Below are 27,521 nucleotides of genomic sequence, written 5' to 3'. Positions count from 1 at the left end.
TTTGCCAAACCTGGAAAATGAAGTGCAATTCCTACGCATTTCTCAAAATCAATTAATGGGAGAAAAAATAGGTCTCACCTATACCTCCCATAAGATTTTCCAAACCATCACCTCTAAAAACTTTCTGCACAGAGGTGGATGGGTCAACTTTGCTTCTTTGTAGGCATCCATTTCATCTCTCCTCCCTTGAATTTCTGAACTCTGTGGCACTCTACAGTGCTACAGATGGGAAGAAAAAGCAGGAAGAAAGGCCCTCTCTCAAGTCTTTTGGCATATATATATTGTTAGATTCTCTTCAAAATGCAAACTAGATGACAAAGAAGAGATATTTGCTGAGCACATAAAGTGTTATTAATTTATTAAGGATAAGAAAACAGGAAAAGTTACACAGATCACAGAACAAAATATGGATATTAGAAGTCATCCTTGGTGTTCAGCCTCTGAGATCTATTTTGCATGTTCACTACCAGCCTGACTCCCACCTGATCTGGGACTACTCCATCTCTTTTCTCACACCCTTCCACAAACACCATAACGTCTCCTCTGCTACCCTCTAGACAAATTCTGCCTTTGCCCAGACAATTTTACATGCAATTTATTTATTCTGAAAACAACTCTGTCCATCATTTGAGAATTTTCAGAAGGTGCTGTATCATATATTCTTGTTCCCAGACAGAAGAGTATTTCTGATTGAAGCAGAACGTGATAAATTTCAGGATTGAATCTTGCTCTCCCTCAGTTGACATTTTCTTCAAGGGTCACAAGGCTGCATGTAGACTAAACAACAGACTGCCTGTGGTAGGTGTGGCAGCCTTCATCTCATCCTTATTCAGATTAAATCCAAGGCACAAGGCAAAACCAGTTGTCTGTTGTAACCTTGCCTTTTGCCTTGCTAAGAGATAAGGGTACGTGCAGGCTACTCAGGCTTGGAAGGCTGCATGAGTTCCCTGCTTTAAAAGACATTTAAACTGAATGACCTTACCATGTTACATACTAAATCTCCTGTAATTGTAACTGTTTGCCATATATCTAGCTAATACACTCATTTCCTTCAGGACTGTAGCATGGTAGATATGTCCTGCTACTTAGAATCTCCTTTACTCACGAAAAGGCTGGATGTTTTGTCTTCTTATTCATAGAAATTAAGTTCTAGATTTATATGTAAGTTTAAACACACATGTTATCTAGGAAAGGTCTATGTACTTACTCTTGTGTTGTTTCTTTCAGCTTTTAGTTCTGAAATCTCTTCCTCTTTTTCAAGCAGCTGTTCCCTGCATGCATTTAATTCTTTAGTCAGTGCAGCAAATTCCTGTAGAATAAAATTATATAGGAAGTTACTCAAGATGTAAACACTAGGATAATCAAATCCATGTGCATTCTAGAGTTTGAGGGTTTAAATAATATTTAGACATCATCAACACAATCTAAAATATCATATGTAAGCTTCAGCATCGACTAAAATCATTTCAAGTCTAGACGTAGCTAATAAAAGGTAACTACTGATTTAAGTTTAGAAACAAAAGAAGATTCAAAATGATGGCAACATCTCCCATACCTAAGCTATCAGAAGCTATCACACCAGAAGGAGAACAGAACTGGCCAATTTCATACCAACAGAGACACCACACTTCACACATAAGGAGGTTCAATTCAACATACCCACTTAGGATCATTCCTGCCACTCCATAAGGCAGCCTTTCCAACATGGCATGTGAGAAGAAAGTTAAGGTATTCACTAATCAAAATCTACCTAATATTAGATTAACATAAGTACTATATGAGTTGTGAAAAAAATACTCTTGATATTGAAGTTAACCATTAAAATGTATTCAGCCGTTAGAGTGAAAGGCTGTGAAGACTCAGAACAATATTTTTTGGTTGGAATGAATTTTCTATGAATTCACAACATAAAATGAAACTGAATTTTAAGCTGCTCCTGATGTTAAGTTTTATGCATGCAACTAATAGGTATTCTGAAAAACATCTTTTACTTGTCAAAACTACTATTAAAATGTCTTGAATTGCTGTAACTCTTCAACAATACACAGAAATTTTTCTCTATACAAAGGGCAATTGCAGAGTTGTTATTAATTTTAATAGGGAAAAGGTTTTACTCCATATTGTTTATTTTGACAGACATAAGATATACTAAGCTGTAGTGGTAAATTTTATCCTTAATAGCAAAAAGATGCTACATATATCACAGATATAGTACGGTAAAGGATGAAAAGCCTTTAAGATTTGTGATCATGTTTTGAGGAAAAAAAAAGTCTTGAACAGCATTGCTGTTTAACAAAGATGCATACATATTTTTAAATACTAAGTTAATTTTTATTTTACCAGAACAGTCAGTGCATAAGAGCCCACCAGCCCACAAGCAAGCAGTTAAACTGCACTCCAAGAGAAAGCAGTTAAAAAAAAAACCAAACATGTCCAGGTGGTTTATCTTCTCAGCCAGTAGGATGAAGCTGAAACTCAATCTACTTATTTAAGACAAAAGCTAGTGATGATCTCAAAAGGGCTTAGTTTGCTGCTTCTCCTCAAGCTCCAGAAAGCAGCTTTTATCTGAAATAAATAGGTGTTCAACAGAACTTTCATGGGTATTCCTAGTCCCATTCTGTAACAGTCAAGATTTTAAATAGTTAACAGGATATGGTAATATATGTTAAAAATTATTCAAATAAATTTCAAGTTCTATTTTGAAAACATGTAACTAAGAGTGCTTTTTTTTCCCCTATTTTTCAGCAGCCAGAACTGGAAGCACAGTAGACCTCCATGCAAATTGCATGATAAGAAGGAGAATGTTATTCTGATAACCTCAATGGATTTTGGATTAGACACTGGCTATTGATTACATGAAGTATATAATGATGTTTTGTGTCCTACCTTCTAAACAATATTTGCTTTTTACATCCTAGTGGTCAGGTACATTTAAGGTTACACAGTACACTTTGATGTTAAAACCCTTAGCTTAGCTTTGAAAATGAGATCTATATCGTAACACTCTTCCCTTCCTTTTCAAAAGTATCATTAAAACTTCAGCCTGTAGGTCTTAAACTAGGATTCAGAAACTACCAGTCCAGCAGTGTTACTCTGTTCAGATTTAAAAAAAAAAAATCTCCTGTACCTAAGGTTATAAGTAATGTTACATACTGAACAAAAAATCAGAGTTAATAAAAAGCTAATGATTTCAACTCACATTGAATCAGAATTCTGAAGCACAAAACCACACACATGCATATTTCTCTACAGCCCTACAGGGTGGAGCCCTTGTTGCTAATTTACAAAGATTAGTGTCCATTATACTTTCAGAGTCTCACAGAATAAACTTTCAGTGTCATCTATAGAGTATGTTGTTGTGTTTATGTTTTCTCATTTCTTGGTATTCTTTCAGGTGGAATTAAAATAGACACTTTGGCATATGCTTGGGCATCCGGATGGGTGACAGGTGGTGGAAAGGATAACAAATGTCATCTGTAACTTACAGTTGAGTTCTGAACTACAGTCAGGCAAACCAGTCTGGTAACATGCATTTGCTGCTTTCTTTGTGAGTAAAAAAAGACATGTTTGTCAAATTGCACATCTTTGTTGTGCCAAGGTGAGCCTGTTTCCAGTACAATCTCTAATGCTTTGGTCAATATAATCTCAAATAACAAAGGAATGAAATTCCTACGTTTGCTGAGCAGCATGGAGTTTATTCTTAGGGGGATTTTGTCTGGTCATCAAGTTTTCCTTGCTTTTAATCAAATCATAACTCAAAATTCTGCTCCCAGAGAGTCCCATACCTAATATAATGTTGTTTCAGCCTCCAAATACCTTAGGTTCATATTCATAACACCTATTAGCATTTACTTTAGCTGGGCTACCTGTGTCCACTGTTTTAGACTTTGTTACTTGAATGGTCAACCTTGTCCTTTCAAACCTATTAATTATTCAGTTGTTGCTGCTGCTCTCTGAAATTTCTCTGTGCTTTTGACATACCTGCAGTGCAAGCACTTACAACAAGTAGTCACCTCTTTATGTGTCTGGAACTCAAGTGGCCAACTTCATCTGAAATACTAGAGACTGTTCATTCATCAAGAGCTTGGAATTCTGAGTTGAATGATGGCAGAAAGAGGCCTTATTCCTTGTGTTTATATCTTCAGCCTTTTACAGGGAAAGTCTCAAAGTAAATTGAGTTTTCCCCAGAGCTTTACAAGTTATTATTTCTCTCACATCTATTTTCATAAATTAATAACTAGGATAACACCTCACAACTTTCAAATAATACTTCCAAAACTATATGTAAAACTTATTTTTAAAATAACCTATTTATCCAAGATATCCCAACAACCAATGCTCCAGGAAACATTTTTCCCCCCACAGGTTCTGTGCTAAGCAAAGCATATTTTTGTTTTAACATAACACCCAGTTATGTAATAAATGACATGTGATGATAATGACCTCTGCTCATGCAATTCCCTCATACATATATACAGGGATCAAGGGAATACTGTCATCTGGAATTACTGTTTGCAGCAGAAATCTTGCATGGTCAGTGACCACGACAGTCAGTCATACTTTGGGAGCCCTGAAGGTAACATCTGTTGCATAACTAATAGGAGTTGACAGACACAACTGCGCTCTTAAAGCTCATATAGAAGCTGTATGGCAGTAAAGCTAATTAAGAACTGAAGTGAATTCAAATTCTATGAAAATTATTCAGTTGATAGCACTGGCTTTATACTATACCATGACATCAAGATGTTTGCAATTTTTTCAAGATAAATAACCTGAGAATGAGCATTGTTTTCCTCATCTGAATAAACATAATCTCAGAGCCTGTCTTAACTGCTGCTTGTCTTTTTCTCTTAACACTTGGCCTATGAAATTAAGCCTTGAAAACCAATTCAACAGAAATCTGTAGCCACGAAAAGGACCACTAAGAGTTACCAATAAGCAAAACTCAAGGACTTCCCTGGTGAAGCAGCTGAAATACAGTTTGAGCAGAGGCTGGAGGGTGCCTGAGAGAGTGGGATACCATCAGGACAGGAAGGCCGGCAGGACTGCCAGATGTGCTGGCAGCAGGAATGGGCAGGGGAAGCATCCTACAGCTCTCTTTCCATTAAATTTCTGCCTCTAGGGGCTGGTTCAAGAAACCCTGCTTTCACTGCTTGTTGTTCCCAGGAAAAGCCTGCAAGGTTTATTTTCTATGACCAAATACACATAAACATACATAACTTGTCTCCAAGTTGAGGGTATGCCACAGAAATTATGAGAACTTGTATCTCTGATGCTCAACTGTTCAGAATATGATCCAGTCCAAATTGAGCTGAAATAAAAACACAGTCTGTCATCATCCCCACAAAAAATACTGAAATAAAATTGAAATTTTGTGGCAGTAATTAAAAAACAAAAATCTAAATTAAAAACACATAAAAGTCAGTTTTGGAGACAGTGAGGAGATTCAGCTTAAAATCTCCTCCTCTTGATTTTTCATCATGAAATCACAGCTCATTTCAGGAATGAACGAGTGACCTAATATCTGCATGGAAAAAGAATGGTAGGGGTTTATAATTTCTATTTTACATTCAACACAAGCTATGTCGACCAATTTGCTTTCCTAAAAATTTAGATGCAATTCATTTAGCAGAAATCACTATCTACTACAATTACTTCTTTTAACCTTTTATATTTTAAGTTTTCATCCAATCCGTTGAGGGAGGGAGGAAAAAAGTTATCTTCTTTCTTTTCTTATTATTCTGTCACTGGATATATTCTTGGAAATTATCCATGCCTTTTAAATGACCAAGGATTTATTTTAGCGATTTTGGCAGAACACAGACTCCATCCTTGCTGACTCTTATTAACAGAGCAAAGTACAAAAAAATCTGAACATAAGTTCACTATTTATCTTCTTGCTAAAGAGAAGTCATAATATATGTTCCTTATTCTAAAATAGGTTGAATGAAAGATTTTCCCCACCCCTGATTATTTTCAAGGCCAGGCTGGATGGGGTTTACAGAAACCTGTTGTAGTGAAAGATGTCCTGTCCATGGTAAGGGGGGGTTGGAACTAAATGATCTTTAAGATCTCTTCCAATTCAGGTCACTCAATGATTCCATGATTCTATGATTTAAACATGTGGGTTTGGAGTCAGTTGTCTAAAATGTTCATTGTTACATTACTGCTCAAAATGAGAGTCCATTTGCACATAAATTTTAGGTTGGATATGTACCCTGAAATACTGTATCATAACAGGACCTGGGTAAAAAAAATGGAAATCTGTTCGGATCTTAGGACTAAAATTTTGATCTCTTCATACAAAAATACAAAACTTTCAAAACTGTAGAGTAGTCTCTGAATTAGTCTCTTAACAATATCAGAGAAGTTTGCACTACGATGTTTGTATAGAGTGTTTTCTGTACTTCTCCACAAATAAATGTAAGCAAAACTGATTTAGTCTCTGTTTTTCATATTTTTTAGGCACTGGAGTTTTTTTTTACCACTCCTTCAAAAAAATTGGCTGCCATATGATGTGGGTTGGCCACATCATGTTGAACTACTTTGGCTTTAATATGAACTGAGTGTTACTGTGACTCAGACCTCGCTTACACAGGTAAGGAGTAATTCTTCTTCCCAGACAGTGGCTCTTCCAGTGGTTCTTACAGAGAGATTAATTGTGTTTCAAACTGTCAAGGATTTACCAGCACTGGTTTGGGTTGCATAAGGGTCTGCTAGACATCTAAAATATGGGAAATAGGCTTAAGTGTCACAACCTGAGAGTTACATTAACTGACAAAGAAAGACAGAGTGACACCTGGGGAGGTATAGAGCGGATGTTAGGAAAAAAACTAAGCAGGGAAGTGGTGGAATCAACGTCGCTGCAAGTGTTCAAAAAACACGTGAATGGGGCACTTAGGGACATGATTTAGTGGTGGACCTGGCAGTGTTGGGTTAACAATTGGATTCAATGATTTTAGTGTCTTTTCCAACCACTTCTTGATTATTCTAAGAAAACAACAAGATTTCTGTTAGGTGAGACAGAGAACCGAGTCTCCTGTTTTCAGCTAGGGTAGAATTAATTTCTTCCCAGTAGCTGTTACAGTGCTGTGTTTGGGATTTGGAATGAGGATGGTGTTGATAACATGCTGATGTTTTAATTTTTGGCTACATTGTGTTAATCCTAAGTTAAGGACCCATATTTTTCCTTTTCTCATGCTCTGCCAGTGAAGAGGTATACCAAAGAAACTAGGGAGGAGCAAAGCTGGGACAGGTGACCTGAACTGACCAAAGAGACACCACAGAATGTCAAGCCCAGTATATAAAACTGAGGGGAGCTGCTGAAAGGGTGTCTGATCCTGATCTGGGTTCAGGAAGGGGAGTCTGGCATTGGTCAGTGGGAGGTGAACACCTGCATCATGCATCACTTGTTTTCTTCACATTCTTATTCTTACTCTCATTCTTATTCTTACTCCTTTTCTTATTCTCATTCACCATTAGTATCCTATTTTATTTTATTTTCACTTATTAAATTGTTCTTGTTCAACAAACATTTTTTACTTCAATTCTCCCCATTCCACCAGGCTGGAGGGATGACACAGGGCAGGTTGAGTGAGTGGCTCTGTGGTATTTCACCTCCAGCTGGGCTGAAAACCATGACATTCAGTAACACTGTGGACTTGAGATCCCATTTTTAATGTTTTTTTGTTTTCAGAAATGTGGGCAGTGACTGAAGTTTTGAAATGTGTAGCCATTTACCCACACAGAAGCACACAGTCAATGCTCTTGGAAGAAAGTGAAACATTTCAGAAGCTCAGAGCCCATGTAAACATCTATAAGAATTAATAATTCCAATACATTCACTGAACATAAAATTGGACAAATGCCGAACTGTTACATTAGCTTTTCATCAAGAAGAATTCCTTCCTTAAATAGTCAGTTGAATCTACATCAGATTCTGAACTAAGTCTTGCAAATATTTACTTATTCAGCCATCCTCTTCTGGGTAGAAGAAATCATCTCAAGCTAGTAGTCTCTCTGTGCATGGCCTGCTACTGTGAATAAGTAATTTACTATGATGACTGTGTTCCCAGAGTGTTTTTTTGAGTAAACAGAAAAACACTCAGATTTTCAGTACCTGAAAAAAAACCCACAAAAAAAGCCCCAAAAACTTGTTTCTAGAAAAGAACCCAAAATAATAATAGAGAACTGAGGATTATGCCAAATAAATTTGTTTCTAATTAAGATAATTTAAACTTATTAATATGGATACAAACATTTTAGTGTAGCTTTGTGACCTATGTAACCTGATTTTTATAGAAATGTCACCTAAATCCATAAGCTGCATCATGTTATTTCATGATTATTTAGAACAAGAGTATGCAAAATTATATTTCAAAATTCACAGTATGCAAAATTATATTTCAAAATTCAGTCAGAAAGAAGCTTTAAAATGCATCTGTTTACATGGTAGTTGATGTGACAGCCATTCTAGATAATAGGAAATTCAAAGGTAATGGGAAGAACATACCACTGTCAGGACTTCTGATGTAATCTGCCTGATTTTTGCTAGTACATCACATAAAGATTAATTCCACCAGATTTTTGAAGTCAAAGAGAACCTCCACAACAACATGAGTATTATGGCAAAGGCTCAGTTTCTGGCAATGATTTTCTCACACAGAATTACTTCAGGAAGAAATATGACACTAGAGACAGAAGATATGGGCACAAATATGCCATGGTAGCTTTCACTTGAATCTAAGACAATAATAATATGAATAAAATTAATATGTTTTTAGCAATATAAACACAAAGAGTGATCCATGTATAACTCTCCTATCAGTACCACACAGTCAAACACAAAACTCTTTTCCATTATTTCCTAAATTTGCCATGTAAATTTGTAAATTTTAAAATTTTAAAATTTACAATTTTACACGACACCAGCTAAACCTATTTTAGAATCAAGGAATATCTATTATTTTGATCTGTTAAAACACTTACAGTAACAATAAAACAGAAGAAAAAGGGGGAAAAAAGGGATTTTTTTCTTTTTTAATCTAGAATTTCCTGTTTTCTATGAGACTCTTCAGATTATAAGAGATGTAAGTTGAAAAAAGCTTAAGAAAGTGTCTCAAGCACAAGATAGAAGATGACAAAAATTCACCTTATTTATTTTTAATCCTTTGTATCAGGCTAAAGCCTGATAAAAGCTTGAGGCTTCAAAGGACTTGACAGCCTCCACCCCTCAAAAAAAGCAGACACATTAATAATTATAAGAATATAGCTTTTTAATACTTTTAAATATTTTATTATAACGTAGCCAATCCAATTATACCATTCTCCCATATTTATGAGCAACAATGAACTTAAAGTCTTTTTTCTTTCCCCGTAAGAAAGGCAGATTGAAAGTTTAAAGGTCTCTTGTCTTGCAGATCGTGTAAACTAGATTGGTTTGGTTTGGAACAGATATCACAGCGAATGACACACCCTGCTACTTTCAAATAACACTAATTGTGTCTTTAGTGCTTTGTTCCTAACTGATGGGGACCCTGAGACACAGAGGGTCTATAAGCAAGTTAAACATCTGCCAGACTAGTACTGAAAAGGGATGGGACAAACCATCACTCATATAACATCTGTAAACATAATAAAGCTGAATGTGTAATTCAGGTGTGTGACTATAAAAAACTCATTATCTTATATACAGTGTATGATGAAACTGCAGACTGGCTTACAAGGTGTATTCAGAATGTTTTACTATCCACACTGGACTGGTTTCTATGGAAGTACTAACGTGCAACATGATGGCAGCACACTTTCCAGAAGTGGGATGAAAGTGTCTTAGTTTGTAGGGAGTTTTTATTTAAATCATACTACTGTAGTATGGAAGTGAGTCAGCTATATAATAAAAGGAATTATACCATCAACTTTTTTTCCTTTAATAATTAATGCCTTTGCTTTACAAATAATCATATTCACTTTTTCTAAAAGTAAATAAATGATTTCCAGATATAGCTATGTTGCAGACTACGGCTTATCATCATTTTCAAGTGATGTCTTTTGGCATAAAAGATAATTATACCAATATGCCTTTATTGATTAAATATTATACTGCATAAATACTGATGACAATTTAGTCCTCTAAAGTTGGAAAATTTTCATCTATCAAAAAATAAAAAGAGCAAAATATGGTCTAAAATGACAGACTATGACTAATTTTAAAAATAACTTTATGGAAAGTGGGATTGATTTTATTCCAATTGATCAGTTATTTATTTTTCCAGATATTTAATTATTTAAAATGTGAAATGGTCACAGAGCAGTAGTGTAAGCACACAATAAATTGCTGCATTGAAATACAAGACTACAACCTCCCACTGCCAGCACAGTCTGATTTTATGCTTACCATCCTACTTTTTTATCTTTTTTTCCCCCCAAATTTAAAATAAACACAAAGTTATAAAAAGAACAAGCCTGGACAATATGCAAATTATTGAAGTGCTTTACAGACTGTACAATGGCTTCAGCACATCAATGCACACATACAACCCTCATTATAAGGCAGATTGAGGTCAGTACATGGCCCTAAGAAATAACCTAAAATAAATCCTGACAGAGAGGATATATGAAGGGTGACTATAAGAAGCAACACAGATCTACCAGTAAACAGAATATGTCTTCTATTATGATATTGGATAAGGAATGTGCAGCTTTTTTTGGTGTCAATTTCAGATTCCTAGTCTAGTAGTTTTTTAGCATCCCTGACTCACTTTCCAAACTTCACTTTCCTAGCTTCAATTTGCTTCTCCCCAAAGCAACTTGTGTTTTCTTCCAGGCAAACTTGACAAAATACAGCATGACCTTTTCTTCTCTCTCATTTTCTGTAACTGTCCTGACACGTCTCATTCTCTGCTTTCTCAGCATTGTCTCTGGGTAAATTTTATCCATGATCACACATTCAGTTATTATTAATAGGTCAGCAAGCCCCCGTTCTGATTCAGAACCCGACCTTCCCTACACAGTAAAATCATACTTTTTACCCTTTCAGAATTTATACCAAATAATTAATGTTAAATAATTTAATACTTTAAATTTATTTAATTTTCCTTCCAGAAGTTTGCTGTTTTCCAGTTTCCATTTTTTTCATGATTTTAGTAAGTGTAAAACTACAGAAAAAGAGGATGAAGAAAGAGCAAACATGCTTAATTCTATTATTTTTAATAACTTTCAAACTTCAGAGTGTTAATCATACTAGATTCTAACAAAAAAAAAGTTTAAAAGTTGGAGTGGTTTTTTGGTTTTTTTTCAGAGAAAGATTTTTAAGAATCTACTAAATGACTTTATCCACCAACTGATCTTTTCATATAAACTATATTTGATCTTTTCCTGGCAAGAATAATTGCTAATGGATCCTTGACAATGCAAATATTAGATATTCTATATCCAAGCTGGTCACCCAAGAGCAGCAAAAATGAATAAATGCACTTTTAGGATGTGATTCATCTGTCATTTATATCTTTTATATCAATTTATATCTTTTGGGTTGAAAGGAATTGCACCTTTGAATTCCTTTTATTATTCCCTCTGCAGGGTTTCTATAAAGACAATTGGAAAAAAATACCTCTTCTGCATTCTAGATGGCTTATTCTGCTCTGACCTGTCCCAGCAGAACTAAAGCTTCACTGTGAGAAGTAAATAAAACTCCCAAATAAAACTGGTGATCAGGGATCACTTCATAATTGTAACCCTGGGGACAATAATCTTGCCATCCCTCTTGCCCTTCCAAAAAAAAAAAAAAGAAAAGAAAAGAAAAAACATAAATTGCTAGTAATTATCCCATTCTTCTAGGTGCTAGTGCTCACCTGGAGCCTTATGGGGGTTTGGTTCTTCGGGAAGACAACAAGACAAATGTCCCAAGACACAACAAGGCTGAACTGCTGCCAAAGCAGTTCAGTGCAGTGTTAGGAAAGCTCTCTGTAAGAATAATTCAGCAACAAGGCTGGCCATGCAGGAATAGTGTGGTGACACACTTTCACTGACAACGGAGGCAAATGCCTGTGAGGGCTTAGGGTCTTATTGCAATGGGCAAAGGTGGCATAAATGACATTTGGAAGATATTTCCATTTTTTCAGTCCATGACAATGAACTTGCATATGTAGTTTCACAGCTGTGAATTCCACTTTATTTGCAGATCCTTTAACTTAGATGACTACAATGTATATTGTATACATATACATAGTGTACATGTATACATATATATACTGCATTTACAGATAGTAGTTTCTTGATGTGTGTGCTGGAGATAATTTAAGTCATGGATTTCACTGACCTGCTTTCTGTTTGGTAACTGAAAACATGTGACTTTTTCTTCATATATTGACTTGTTGTCTTTCCAGTTAGTCCAGCTAAGAGTTAGCTAATCACAAATTACAAATATGTAACTCATGAAGGAATCCCAGTCTTGCTTGGGATATACATTGAATCTTGTTTCATATACTGAAATTTTTAACAGCAATCTTTAATTTTGTCTATACTATTGCAATAAAATTTAAAAAGTTCAGTGGTGAAAACAAGGTAATAAGTCACAGATGTTCTTCATCAGGAAATATGATGAACTAGTAATTACTGACATAGACTTTGTCTCGAGGAAAAATATACAATGTAGTTACAGATGCCAAGAAAATCAAATTAAGGAATGGTATTCTGTATTAGAAATTGCATAAGCAACAAATATCTTATTAACCTCTGTGCCTTTGTTGGAAATAAAGGAATAATAAAACATCTTAAAATGTTAACATTCATACACTGGCATCTATTTTTTTTTTTGACTACAGGGCAGTTGATATAAAATACTTGGAGGTTTTCAAATTCTCTTTCTCTGCTCTCCCCTTCTCCCCCTCCTATTTCTATCTCTATTACTCACATTTACTGTTTAATAAAATCTGTATTATTGAGTTTGTCACATGATCTTGTTTGCACTTTAATTTGAACAGAGGTATCTCTTAATAACCAGATCAGAATAGAGCAGTAGTTCAACACATGAGAAAAAATTCTGCTAATCAAGAGCTCTGTAGGACTCCAGTGATTGTGTTCAATAAATAGGACATTTACAACAAAATACGGCTTCATCAGCAATACATTCTTTAGCTGCCCACTGGACAGGCAGGTGGTCCAGAGCCAGATTCTGCTCAGAACCCAGGCAATACACGCATCTTTGTCCACATCTTGTTATTTAGTCCTTCAGGCATCAACAGGGCCTGTGCAACACAGGAGAACAGCATGACTTCCAGAAGAACAGTACCCCAAAATCGGGATGTAGCCCATGACTTCTAAGTGGTGAGTTATCTGGTCTGATGACAAATACATGCACATCTCTGAGTTCTGTTGCATGATTTGCCAGACCTACCCAAGAAGGTGTATGATCCCCTCACATAAACACTGTCATATGTAACTACAAGTAAGTTTTGTTCATTTTTCATATAATTTAGATGACTCCACATAACACTATCCATGTTTCTCCAGAAAAAGGAAAAATCAGAAATTGACAAACACAGAAATTTATTAATTTTTAAAATTCTATTTAAAATATTCACTACAAGACTGTCTCAGAGGAAGGCTTGCTACCTAATCTTCACACACATACTTCAGAAACAGTTGGGCTTGTTTGAAGTGTGACTGTCACTTTCAAAACTAAATTATATTTGCTGATCCAGGTCTAGTGCTGTGAACAAAAGCTACACTTCAAACAACTCTAGTTGCCTTTGAGGTGCTGCAGAGCTCCTGTTTCTGTTTGAAGTTCATTGTCCTACCACATTACCACCAATTCAATGTTACATCTGTTCCCTTTTACTACATTGTGTCTACTTCTACCGACAACTAAATAAACAAGATAATAACAATAAACATGACAATGGTCAGGACAGCGTATATGTGACATCTTTGAGCTCTTCTCCTCAGAAGAGCTGTGTTTAGTATTACAGCTACCACCACAAAATATGATGGAGTCATATGAAGGGGATAGAAAATAAAAATTATCTTTCTAAGGTAATATGTTAGTGAAATTATGCTATGATTGAAACAATCACAAATGCTCACATAGAGACTATTAAATACTCCCAGAAGATATGTTTAAATCTCTTAAAAAGCTAAACTTAGACTATAATAGTCACATAAATCCTGCAGAAAATGATACCTCAACAGTTCTCCATTCTCTGGGGAATGTATATGCTTTCCCACTAGTGAAAAAACAACCACTGGTACTTAGTCAAGTGTAGTGAAGAAAACAGCTAATTACATCAATCATGTTATACTTCACAAACTTTGATTTAGAGACATAATACTCTCAGTCTGAAGCCCTAAAATCTGTGTCATCACAAGAAGATAATAGTCTAGAAAGTATTTAGCATGCAGCGAAAATATGTGGGCTATATCTGTTTCAGGCAGACACCTAGCTCAGTCCTTGTAAATGCATATTGTTTGACAAGGGCTGTGACAAGGAGAAATGAAAGAATCCCAGGAATAAGAAACAAAGTGGTCTCTGGAGAAGACTCCAGAATGTCTTGTTTCCATCTGATGTCTACATCCCATAAAACACTGTCTCAGTTGTAGCCATGCACCCGCAACTCAGCCCAGGTTTAGCTCTCTCACACACACCACAGCTATCTCACTGCTCATCTGTAAACTGTCTGTGGGTAACCTGGCATGAAAAATCCCTCTCTGGGTGCTTAAACAAGTTTGGAAAGGTAATGAATGCTTCAGTAAATTTGGGCAGAGCCCTCTGTGGTGTCTCGACCTGCTTGACGAACGGGAAATCTGACTTGGTGTGCCAAAATGCTTTCTGCCTGTGCTATATTTAGCATGTAACCATCACATTACTAAAAGTCCTAAAGATATTTATGTAGGTAGTCATCTATTTTAGCACTACTGGCATGCAAGAAAATCAGTTCACATTACAGAACTGGAGATAACACCTTGCAGCACCTCTTTTCCTTCTCATCTTTTTTGAATCAATTGGTTTTCAATATTCTGTAAAGCTGTGTCTTGTCTAAAATTTCCATTTCCAGCCTTTACTACCTAAAATTTTATTAGCAATGTTATGAGAAAGTAATTTTTATTTAAAGCGAAATACCTATTTCTTATGCCCTAAGAAAGAAATGTATTCTATGTACTTAAATTCTTAAATTCTTTACATTTTTGAGTTATTTTTCAGCTGCACTCAGTGGAAAAAAAAAAAAAAGAAACAAGAAAAGAAGAAAAAAGACTAAAGTAATTAAAATGCAGTGATAGCATTTCAGTGTTCATTACCCCCTTAGACCTTTATGGAAAAAACCCCAACCTCCTCCACTCCCCAAACTCCCAACAAACCAAATCCCAAAGCATTGCAATCATATCAAAACACTTTCTCAGCTCAAAAAACCCCACTTTCTCAGGCATGAGAACAGAAGGAGGAAACTTTGCAAAAACAGAGGGCATAAAAAGGCTATCCTTTTATGCCTGCATAAAGTGCATCTTTGCAATTTAGTTACGTAGGCAATCGAGCCCATAACTGTAGAAATAAAATACTTGAAAACATCCTTGCCCTCTGATCATGTTGAGCTTTGCATAAAGTTTTATTTTCTCTTTTGCCTCAGGGTGCCATTCAACTTGATTTAAATTTTTTCTAAAATCATGTGGGGAGTCAACAAATTTTGTCTGTTATTGCATAGCTTATGTAAAACTGTATGAATATACGTGCATGCACCATTCACTAGATCTTCAAATAATGTTATGCATAGGGAATGAGATATTAACTTTTTATTTAAAAATTTGGATAAAATTTCTTTATTCTCTGTAGACCTCCTCTGTAATAAGTGAATAGTATTTCATGGATTTCTTTATAAAACATTTAAAAAACAAATTTTGTTTTGGTTATCAGACAGCTAATGAGGTAATGGACAGAATCATTCATATGACTGATGCCTTCTTCATCCTTACTCTGTGCAGTATCATAATTTTAGTTTTATCTGTTGATGACATTTTCTCATAAGGACTTCTGTATTTCAGAGGACTTGACCAAACCTGTGAATTTTAGAAAATTCACTATTCTTATCTGAATGTGGTTAACTGGACTTGTTAAGGGAAAAGGGAGAAATGTACATACAAATTGCTGTTTTTTTGTTCTTCCAAGAATATTTGCTGTAATTTGCAATATTGCTGATTCTGTGTGATTACTCAATGAACCTCTACCATGAAATGAAGCTCGGAGAAGACAGACAAGGATGATAAACCCATGAAGCTTAAAAAAGAATTCTGGAAGTAGCCACAGCTATCATACAGGAATTAAACTCAACACCATGGGGACCAGTGTTGAGGACCATATTGCAGATAAATGGCTGTGTCAGTTGAGGGTCACCTTGTCATGTACTTGGACTTTTCTAAAATAATAGAAAACCTTATTTTCCTGAGCCAGACAGATCAGCACAGGGGAGCTGTATTTATGGCTCAACCCAACAATTATAAGTACAGAGCAAATAGCAAATGTGACTTTGAAGAGAGCAACAGGTTTAAGCTGAATTCATCCTATGCATTCCCTTCCAGCAACCAGAATTGCCATGTAACGATTTCAGATGTCTCTTAAAAGTCAGTCAGGCCTAGAAGTCCATTAGTTAAACCTCTTCTAAAGGGAAAAGAACTAAACTATCAAAACTTGACACAGAAAGTTGATACTTTCATGTAGGTTTAAAATATTAATAAACCATAATATATCATTCCATGCCTACAGAGGTTTGGAAAGTTTTGCCATCAGCAGTACAATACTTGGAAAGGCCTTCTCATTGAGGTCAAATATACTGAATATTGTCTTTGGCTGATCCAAGTGAAAATAATAAAACTTTCCCTTCAGTTCTTCTGCTATAACACTTCATGTAAAGAAAAAAATTATTTTGTATTAGGCAATTTCTATAAATTTGCACTAGAAACCCTACCTCAAGGCCTATTTTATCCTACTGTGTAAAAGCACAAAAAGATATGCTTTCTTTCCAAAGGAAGTTACAAACTAAATATAAAAAAAGAAGCAGTAAATTGAGAGGGACAAGGCAGAGACAACATGACAGATAATTGGCTTCAGCTATATAATGCATAATCAATTTTCCTGGTAAATCAACTGGAATGGGAAAAGACAGACATCACAGCCACCTGGGTTGACAAACAAATAGCAATCCCTGTGGAGAGCTGGATGCTACACCTTCATACAGTAAATCTAGAGTTTGCTGGGTCTGTATTCTGTGGTGTGTGTGCTCTCCTTCAGTGCTTTGATTGCTGCCACCTCCTTTACAGAGTTTTGGACCATCAACATGGGCCATGCTCACCTTTATGTCAAAATAACATTGTGACTATAAACACAGGAAATGCATTTCTCCTTCTTCTGAGTAAGGTCTTCTTTCCAGCAAAATGAAGCAGCTCTTAAAAGTGCATTGAGCTGCAAGCAGGAAAGCAAGCAAACAAAATAATGGCAGAGATATGAACAGTAACTGAAACCAATGGGAATAAAACTAAAATATGCAAACAGCAACAGTCTGTAATTCCCAAGTTGCAGTAGGAGCTGTTCATACAAGTGGCAGAATCAAAAAACTACTCTGCAGATGGCTGTTGTATCATCTGGTTGATATTTAAGACTCAAGAAGTCCTGCAGGGCCTTCTAGTCCCTGGCTCCCTCACTGTGCTAGGAATCCCCAAGTTTTTTCCCCACAGCATTGACCCTTAATTTGTCTTCCTTGTCCTGATCTTGGGCAAATGCTGCCGTTCAGGCCAAATAAGTTCATTTATACAATCAGAACACTCCATCTGCTCTGTTTACAGCTGGAGCGTGCATGGTAACACAAGCTGAGGCAGGGATAGTATAAACAAGACCTCATCCTTGGTTTCCTCTCTAGAGTAAAGAAAGAAAGCACAGTTTGCTAGAGGCCAGTTCTTCATAAAAATTTAATTTTCCACACAACTCTCTATAAAACTTTTCCATTCCTCAGACATACTAATAAAAGAATAACCACAAAAATATGACAATATTTGTCATGTGGGAATAGACTATTTCAAGGCGCAGCCATGAAAAGGAGAGAATCACATGCCTTCAGGGATACCTTTGGAGTATTTTGGACTAGGTAAAAAATACAAATACAGTTCACACATCCACAGTTACTAAAAAGGAATCATGCCACAACATAGTTCCTGAAAGAAACTGTCACCTTAAAGCATATTTTCTTTGTAGAAGTAACTAAATCTATTGAATGATGAAACCATGCCTAGATGTATGTCACCTGGACAGCTGGTTCTGGAGTTGGAGTTAAATGAGATCTTCCAACTCTACCATTGTAACAGCTTGGTCTTGTCCTCAAAGGGATGTCAGAGCAGGAAAATTAAGAGGAATGCTACACTACTCTTGGAGGTCATGAGACCAGACTGACAGACTATGTCACAGAGACCACATTTAAATCTCAATTCAGAAATACTAAAGAGATTCTGACCTCTTAATCCTAATTTTACCCTTCATCCTGCTTTTAGCAGTTTCATTTGGATTTGTGTTCTGAATCAAAACAGATCTAAATGTGTGAGAGAAGAAAAATGAGGAAAAATTACCAGGTGACCGCCCAGACTCGTGACAGACCTTCCAGCTACAGCTCATGTTATTTATGACAAACTCTTGTTCTTTTAAACAGCCAGGCAGGTAACTCACATATAGATTAACTGGATCTAATTGAAAAAATACATATTGAAAAACTTCTCAAATATAGCTATCAATCAAAATTGATTAATTTCCAAGATAAATACTGGTGCTTACCCAATATTTTAAAATCAATTGAGTTGAAGTGGTTAGTTCTCTATCTATCTTGATCTGCTCTAAGAGAAATACCAAAGTCATTGTTTATGGAACAAATCAAAATGCATTATGAAACTGGAGGATGAAATTTTAAGAAAATTATTGACCCGTGTAAGTTTAAGCTAATAACATTTAATTAATTTTCAAACTATTTTTCTCTATCAAAATAGTGGGTCAAAGAGACCAGGTCCAAATTTTCATCTGATGAAAATAAGCAAAATATATTGAAATCAATACTCAAACACTTACATAATTCACCAGAAAAATTAAACCATTTTAGAGCTACTTCTCTCTCTTTTGAAACCCAGTAAGACTTTTTGGCGATGCGCACAAGCTATTTTTATTTCTTTGATAATTTTGCAAAGTGAAAACAGTTATGCTTCTGTGCTTATAATCTTGTCACATTTTTGCTTCCCTTCCCCCTCTCCCTAGCAGGGATCATGCCCTTCAAGGGGAGGCACAGAATGATCTCATGACAAGAAGATATCAAGGACTTATGAGAGAAAACCAGCCTCCCAGCACAAGTTCTGCATCTAAATCTGAGCTGACATCCATATCTTAACTGATTCAATTCTTCAAAGTTGATCTATCTACTCCTCAAGTGCAGTATTAGCTGAATCCATAAACCATGGTAAAATTTAAAAATTGGTTATGATCCTCACCTGGAGAACATGGTCATGGAGAGGATAGAAGAAATTAAACAAGGGTTTTGCTTCAAAGATATTTTACAAATTAGTGTTTAAAAATGAAGACACTAATTACTTTATGTAAAATTTCTTATGATTTCTTACTATCCAATTTCCAGAATTATATTAATACTACTTGGAAACCGGAAATTTAAGCAGAGGCAGGCTAATGCTAAGAAGATTTTAAAACTAAGATCTGAAAAGGATTTTCCATTTGAATAAAATCTGCAATATGTCCAATTGTAAAAATAATAAAACCAAGAAATAGCTGAATATGAATCAAAATTAAGAAGTCATGCTAGTAAAATAGATGTCTTATTTGTCCCAGGAATAATCTATTCACATAGAAAAATCTATATTTAAGAGAAAGAAAGTTTAGCAGATCACAGTATCCCCTTGCCAGAAGTATCTTCACTAGCTTTCTTTCTGCTTGCTTGCCCCAAAATGTGGGTTTTTTTCCTCTCTGTTTCACTATTAAATACCTTATTTCAAATCATCTGCCTCCTCACATTTCTCTTTTACTCTATAATTATGCCTTTGCCTACATAAAATACAAGAGAGAATAGTGACATAAGAAGCCAGTTCATGCTAGCAATTTGATATTGTTTGGTGTCTAAAACATGTAATCTGGGGAATAGAGATATCTTTATTAAAAAAAAATTGATACAGAATGATTAGATATAAGAAAGATTGGACAAAAATAACTGATGGATAATAAACTTTCCTGAAGATTTTTTTTGGAATTTTTTTGTTTTCAGTTTTTTTTTTCTTTTTTTGTTCATTTTGGGCTTGGTTTATTTACTTTGATTAAAAGGTATCTACAATTTAATCAGAAAATAAGAAAGTTGCAAAATTCATTTTATCACCTAGGTAACTTTTACTAGGCTTACTACATATGAATGAAATAACAATGGTACAATTCAAAGGTCAGGGGAAATTCAAAATCTACAGAAGGATCATATTGCCGTTTCTGTTTTTTTTGCAAACATCAATTACTTCACATTGCAGCAGCATGAGAATATAAATGTGCCATTGGAAGGTGAGTTTCTCTAAATTTCTTTTAATGGTATGTCCTTAATGCTCAAGAAAATAACTACGCTGTATTTTAGATAGACTGCCTAGAGTTCTCACGGTATAGATTTTCCCCACGCATTTCCTCTGGGAAACTGAAATCAAGTTTAATCCTTGCCTTAATGTTATATTCCATCATTATTGTATAAAGCATTTGTGCATTTTAAAGCCAGCCACTTCCTTGAGGCACCAAGGAAACCTCAGGACACAATCTTTGGTGCAAGCTTTTTCCTCTGGTCTGTCACTTGCAATATCAGTGCACTTTCCAATTTCTTCTAACTCCAGTCTGCTGTAAGCATGAAACAAGTGCTTAAGTAATACTGACCTTTGAAATAATTCCTTTTTTTTCTCGGGGCATGTTTGTTTCTCCTTCTAGAGGACAACTATTAGCAATTTAATAAACCAGAACTATTGGCTGGGAAAATAATTACAACAAAATTTCCATCTCACCACTCAGAATGTAATATATTGCCATATATAGTTACAGTAAAAGGGTTATACTGGAAGAGTGTAAGAGTATTATTTAAGTGCCAGTAGCAGGATTACTGTTGTCTAGAAGCTGAGCTCTTACCAAATAGAGTGATTGAACTAGCAGTTAGGGACTTTCCCTTAAATATTTAATTAAGTGCAACATATAGCTTGGTGTGACATTGATTATTTTACTGGCTTGGAACTAATCCATACGTCTAAAGAATTCACAAGTATATTTGATAATACAACCTCTATAAATTCCCAAAGTGGAAGGAATGATTTTCTCATCAACATGTTAGATGTGCCTGATACACAGCATCAAATCTGGGCTGAACAGAGAACTAGAAGCAGAAATGTCCAGACCACATGACAAGTGCCACCTGCCATACCATCATTTAGGGTTTCCACTGCTGGAACTCAAGATACCTTAGGAAGGGGCACCTCTCTCCCACTTTAGGCCTATCTGAGACATCTTTCCAATGAAACATCACATTTACATGAAAATGTCTGCCTTTTCAGTTAGGAGAACTGTGCCATTAAAATTCCCTTCTCTTTCTCCTTGATCTCAGGTCTGTTCCTCCCCCACAGCCACCAGCCCCCTGTTCCCATTGGTGTCCGTGATCCCCCACCAGCTTCCATACTCCATGCTTAATAAATCATAATTATTTTCCCCCTTCCTGTCCATGGCTGCCCTTTTCAATTCCATTATTGTTTTTTTCTGGTCCAGAAACTTTTTCCCTAGGAGAGCTTCCTCCTCTGCCTCCACTTGGTTCCAGCAACAGCATCACAACAGCAAGAAAAGTTCCCAGCTCCACTAAGCAAAAGCTGTTCACCATAAACATTGTGTATTGCTAAGCACAGAAATAATCTGAATCTGAGCTGATTTATTTTTCACACGTCCTGAGATGGGTGGCATTCTTTTATTCTTTCAAAGGAATTTGCCAACTGCCTTTTGCCGAATGAGTTATTTCTCTGTCATTAACAGCTGATAGCTCTTCTGTATCCCTCTTCTGCAGGACAAATGCAAAGTACAGGAGAGTAGTAAAGTATCTAGAAGCATCACTGTTATCTAGAAAATTATTTCCTGTACATTAGATCTCTGCCATGAAAAGATTTTGTCCCACCTGTTTTCTGGTGATAGGGCTAAGATTTTTCTCAGCAATAATCCAAAGGAAAAATGTTACCAAACCAATGAAAACCCGCTCTTCTCCCCAAAGCATTGTTCTTTCCAAATCTAGATCTTCCTTCTAGCTCCTCTAGGGAGCTACAGCCTGTGGTGTGGAATAACTTAGATATCATCTGAGAATTGTTTCTTGCAAATCCTTCTACAATTGTGAATACCTGATATCCATTTTGCACTTTTCAATCCCTCAAATCAATGCACTGGGCCTGAGTCAGGCTGAGTGCCATGGGAAACTGTTGGAATGCTTGCAAAGCAATGCCAGGACATGAAGCTGTGCATGTAAGAGCATTTACCAGGAGGGTGCTGCCACATACTTGAGGATGAGGACACCCCACTGTTGCCAAGGCATACACTTGCCAGCAATACATCTCCCCAGCTGAAAAGCATTGCTGCTGTCTCTTTCTAGGCCCTGATTTAACACACTTGGCACGGCTGGCCCAGCAGCAGACCTGCCAGTTGGTTGCCTGTCACGAGATCTGAAGCAGAAGCAGAAATATTTGGCTGCACAGTTGGATTTGCTGGCCCTGTGGCAGGGAAGTGAGAGGTGAGGGCCAAAGATTAGTGCCATGCTGAAAATATAGAGCTGCACAATCACTGTCACTGAGAAAGAAATCAAAACTGCTTTTCTTTTTGCAAGTTTATTTGTGAATTAAGTAACTCTTGAAGACTTTAAACTATGGAGTTTGTGAAAACTTGAGAAAAGAAACCTCCCTGCAATTCTTTTTTCCTTCCATGGACATAAGTAAGACACCTATGTGTCAAGAGGGTCTGAGGCTTGAAAGTGTCAGGTGATCACATAAAATGGGTTTCTAGCTTCAGTGGTAGGTCACTGGTAAATCCCTGATTTCTATAAAGCTGGAAAATGAGCTGAAGCAGCTGAGCTGAAAGCTCAGGGTGCTTTCATAACAATCTGAAAAAGGTTGGAGGCCTGTAATTATATTTTGGCTTCCAACTTTTTTCTTCCTATCTGTAGCAGTTCTGGAGTACTTTTTCTTCTTGATCTCAGAAATGTTCCCAACATAGAAAAAAAACTCATTTCTTCTTCAGAATAAAGGCATTTGGCTTCAATTTAAGGAAAAGACATGCTCAGCTTATTCAAATGAACAAACTTATGGAAAAAAACCAGGGTTTAATCCTTGATTAAAAAAACCTTGGAAGTACAGTTATATTTTTGTATAGGTAGAAAAAAATATGCTGATATTTTAAGGCATCTGTATATTACCAACACTTTCACCCTCAGCCCCCTCCTTACTGCAACCCTCTCAAAAACCCTTTTGAAATACTGTAAAGAACTAAGCTTGCTGATGGATGAAAACCAGCAATTTTATAAGATGCTGCATAACTGCTGAATTTGAAAAAATATAAACAAATTGCTGTTTTCCTACAGAGCTCCTGTATAAAATGTCTATAGATATGCTCCACATGTTGGCTAAAGCCATAAAATAATAATAAAAAATTGATGTTAAAAATTTAAGCACATTAAGCTTTGTAATGGATAAAAGTGACTACCCAAAAAACCCAGTCTGAATCACATATACTGGAATCCAAAAGACCCAGCATTTCAGAGTACTTACACTCTGAAACTTCTGATTAGCTCAAAGAATTTCTGAAGGCGTGTATCTTGTTTAGACAAAACAAATGTGGCTTTACCATGAAAGAGGAGTGTTAAATTTGATGGTTCAAGAACAAGATGCATTGTGTTTGCACTTGATTCCAATTAAATAGTTTTCTTTCCAATCACATACAGTGAAGCATGTCTCATATACTATATAGCTCAATTTTGTTTTACAAAAGCACAGATTCAGGTTCTGTTCTGAGTAAAGAGACACAGCATGCTTAATATCTGTCACCATATTGTTTTGTATTTTGCTGTTTACATTTTCACTGTGGACCTTAAAGAGCAGTAAAGAAAAGGAGCATTAGTGCTGCAATTTTGCAGAAGCTCAGGGTCAGGCAGCCCCAGCAACTGGGTCTGCATACAAAGTGTCCTGTCTTTGTCTGTGCACTGCTTCCTGTCATCATGTAAAGGCACTGAGATATCTCAGTATGACAGACTGTCCTAAGTGACTCTACATTCATCATTAATATTCATCCAGCCATTTTATAATGTATGTGTACTTTAAGCTTATATCTACTGATATTCTTATCAAGAAATGGTGTTTATGAACTATACAGCAATTGGAGTGGTTGTTTAAAGGCCAATCTATTCAAAACCACAGATAGACAGAATAATGATTTGGGATATCTTGCATGAAAGACAGCAAACCTAGCAGCTAATATCCTACTAAACAATACAGAGAAGAATAATCTGCAAAGTATTTTATGATTGTATAGAATATCCATTTCTTCCCTCAGCTTCTGCTGCATGAACAGTTGATAATAATGAAAAATAGAAAACAGAAAGTTTATTTGGGAATAAAGGTAAATTGAAGTCTATAATTATGAAGGTGTAAACTTCACAGAGCAACAGCACATAGATTAGAACTCTTAATATATGGGAACCTGTCCACAAAGTTGTACCTTGAAAACCACCATAATAGCTGAATTCTCAATTTTGAATATATCACAGCTTCTTCCAGAGCTTCAGCTTTATTGCAAGCCTTGCAATGTGTTTCCATTAGCAAAATTAAATACTACAAACCCTTTATATCTAAAAACCTGTTTACATTTGTTATTAATAACATTAAGAAATTTTACTCAGGCTTAAGAAAGCCTTTTTAATATTTTTATCATATTTGTCTCATGAAACATCTATTCTATGTTTTCTTTATGGTTTTAGCATTCCAAACAGTGCTTCTATGTGAGTACTTCTAGAAATATATTTTGGGTCTGAGATAAGGAGCCAGAAAAGCCAAACCAAATGTATTGTGCCTTTCTGATTAAGTAACTGAGGTTTATAATTAATTAAAACTTATTATTAATGCCATGTAATTAAAAGGTTGAACCACTGCAAGATATACTGATTGAAAATTTTATGGTTTTAAGGCTATGGGCTGTAGTTATCCCTTACACAATAGGCAGAAATACAAAGTTGTGTTATTCACAGTAATTACATGAAACATTTCACAATAATGTAGCCCAATAATTGAAAATTATCCACACATTCAAACAATTTTGGCTGCAGGTTTGACAGCCTTAATGTCCACTGGGGTTGGCATTAAATGGCATAAAATAAATTATTTACTTAATTTTGTACTGGGGGGTTGGCATTAAATGGCATGAAATAAATTATTTACTTAATTTTGTACTAGTAAAGTAGAAATGACTTGCCTTCCTGTCCTCCCTTCAAGATGCTGAGTGAAAGGCTGAGTGCAGATTTCCACTTTTTGCTCTTGCTCGAGTGCATTTGGATGACATACAGGTGTTGACAGGGATTATATTCTATCTCTAAACAGGATTCTTTTATAACTAACAGAAATTTTGCTCATTCTTAATTATAAATTCAAAAATCATAGAATGATAAAATATTTGGGGTTGGAAAGGACCTTAAAGATCATCTAGCTCCAACCCCCTGCTACAGGCACGGGTACCTTCCACTAGAGCAGGTTGCTCAAAGAAAATTAAAAGATCACAAACCATTTTGAAGTAATAGCATGGACTTCTATAACTAAATTGGAAATAGTGCATTTTTACATGCTCATAATTTCTGCCATATTATTGTCTTTTTGTATTACTAGCTATTGTCTGTCTATATCACTAGCTTCCATTACAAATGGTCCAATTTGCAAACTGGGATACTAAAATTGCACTGGAGAAGTTAAAGTCATGTTGAAAATCCATAAGAGATTGGAGATTAATCATACACTATGTATTGAGGAAGAGTTTTTCCTTTGCACAGAAGTATAAAAATGGAATCAAGCAGTACAAAAATATAGACAAGAATTTATAATATTGATCTATTCCACAAATGTATGCAGAAATCCACAATGATTCAGATGGTCAGATGCAGTATCTTCTAAGAATGTCGTGTAAAGAATTTCTCTTTGTTTCCTTAAAAGCACAAACTTTCCAGAAAAAAGACTGGTTTGAGATTATTTTCCCAGACAGGGAGGACAAATTCATTTACCAATAATAAATCACAGCATTTTCTCTTTTATATATTAGTTACTTTAACTAGATTGTGCTTGTTCTTTGATTATTTGCTATATCTTCAAAGAACTTAATGGGATGGAAGTGTTTATTCAGAATTACAGCTGCCAGTTCCCCTATAAATATGATAATCTTTAGTTGAAAAATAAATTAGTAAACACATTACATGATAAAAAATAGCTTCTATAAAAGTCAGAGCCACAGTCTTTTCTCAAGAGTTCATCCCAATTTTCATTAATGCTTCCCCATTAATGTATAAGAGTTCAATTTTGTCCCAATGACTTTCCATTATCTAAATAGTTTTAGTTTAAAAAGACAAATGACTTATTATACTACAAGTGAATAATTTGCTTCCTTTCTTAACCAGATATATCACTAATTCTACCTTTCATAAGTAATAACTCCCCCCCCTCCTTCTATTTTAAGTCATAGTATACATTTGCCTAAGTAATGAAAATGAAATTACCTTCCTTCCACATTTATTATTACACATCTTCACATCAAAATGCAATTTAGGACAAGGTTAAGTAGAATGAAGATAGCCTCTCATTGCTTTCCTCATTTTGTCTATTGCTATTCTACTGATTTCAACTGACAGGAGCATTGAGCTGGTTGGGAAGCAAGGTAAATGCAGAAGGTACTATGAATATATTATCATCATCTTTATTTAGCTGCACCATCAAACCATATATGAAAGAATTACAGCAATTTGGGAATTTTGATAGACTGAGACCTCACTTGTAGTACAATATTCATTGACCCTGAAATACATAATGTGAAGTAACCTCGAGATGCACAAAAAATGGGCAACAAAATATCAAATTCACATAAGGAGGCTTCACATTTAAATTACGCAAAAAACCAAGATATTTTGAACATACATTAGGGCAGGATATGGTCCTTTGAATGTTATTCTCAATGCTCGTACCAGCAGCAACCGTCATCTGCAAAAGGGGGCAACAGAGATTCTGCTGAATGGAACAGAATTTTGTACAGTACTACAGTTTACTTAAATTACACCATACTAACAGATGAATGTGATCATTCAAACAAGCTTATCCAAGAGAACACTGATGTGGCTCAACTGAAATTCACATAAAGAAATTGAAAGTATTGTTACATCTCCTGCCTCATGAAGTACTGAGAACAACCAAATGGTAGATCACTTTGGTGTTCTGCGTTC

General features: G+C 35.6%; 1 protein-coding gene across 6 annotated transcripts in view; it reads right to left on the bottom strand.

Annotated features, from left to right (window-relative positions):
- Positions 1 to 27,521, bottom strand: part of PPFIA2 (PTPRF interacting protein alpha 2) — a 287,766-nt gene that overhangs the window by 114,063 nt on the left and 146,182 nt on the right. For 4 of the 6 annotated variants that reach the window (XM_066549725.1, XM_066549727.1, XM_066549728.1 and 1 more), the window contains 2 exons: positions 27,220 to 27,282; positions 1,208 to 1,309 (listed from right to left, as the gene is read on the bottom strand). In XM_066549725.1, the coding sequence (XP_066405822.1) occupies positions 1,208 to 1,309; positions 27,220 to 27,282 (165 nt within the window). The remainder of the gene's footprint in view (positions 1 to 1,207; positions 1,310 to 27,219; positions 27,283 to 27,521) is intronic. The other 2 variants (XM_066549726.1, XM_066549729.1) reach the window with 1 other exon arrangement.

The sequence above is a fragment of the Molothrus aeneus genome, chromosome 5 (assembly GCF_037042795.1).
Source record: "Molothrus aeneus isolate 106 chromosome 5, BPBGC_Maene_1.0, whole genome shotgun sequence".
NCBI classification, from domain to species: domain Eukaryota; kingdom Metazoa; phylum Chordata; class Aves; order Passeriformes; family Icteridae; genus Molothrus; species Molothrus aeneus.
Note: the sequence above shows the minus strand (reverse complement) of the source record. Positions and strands in the feature narration are given on the sequence as shown.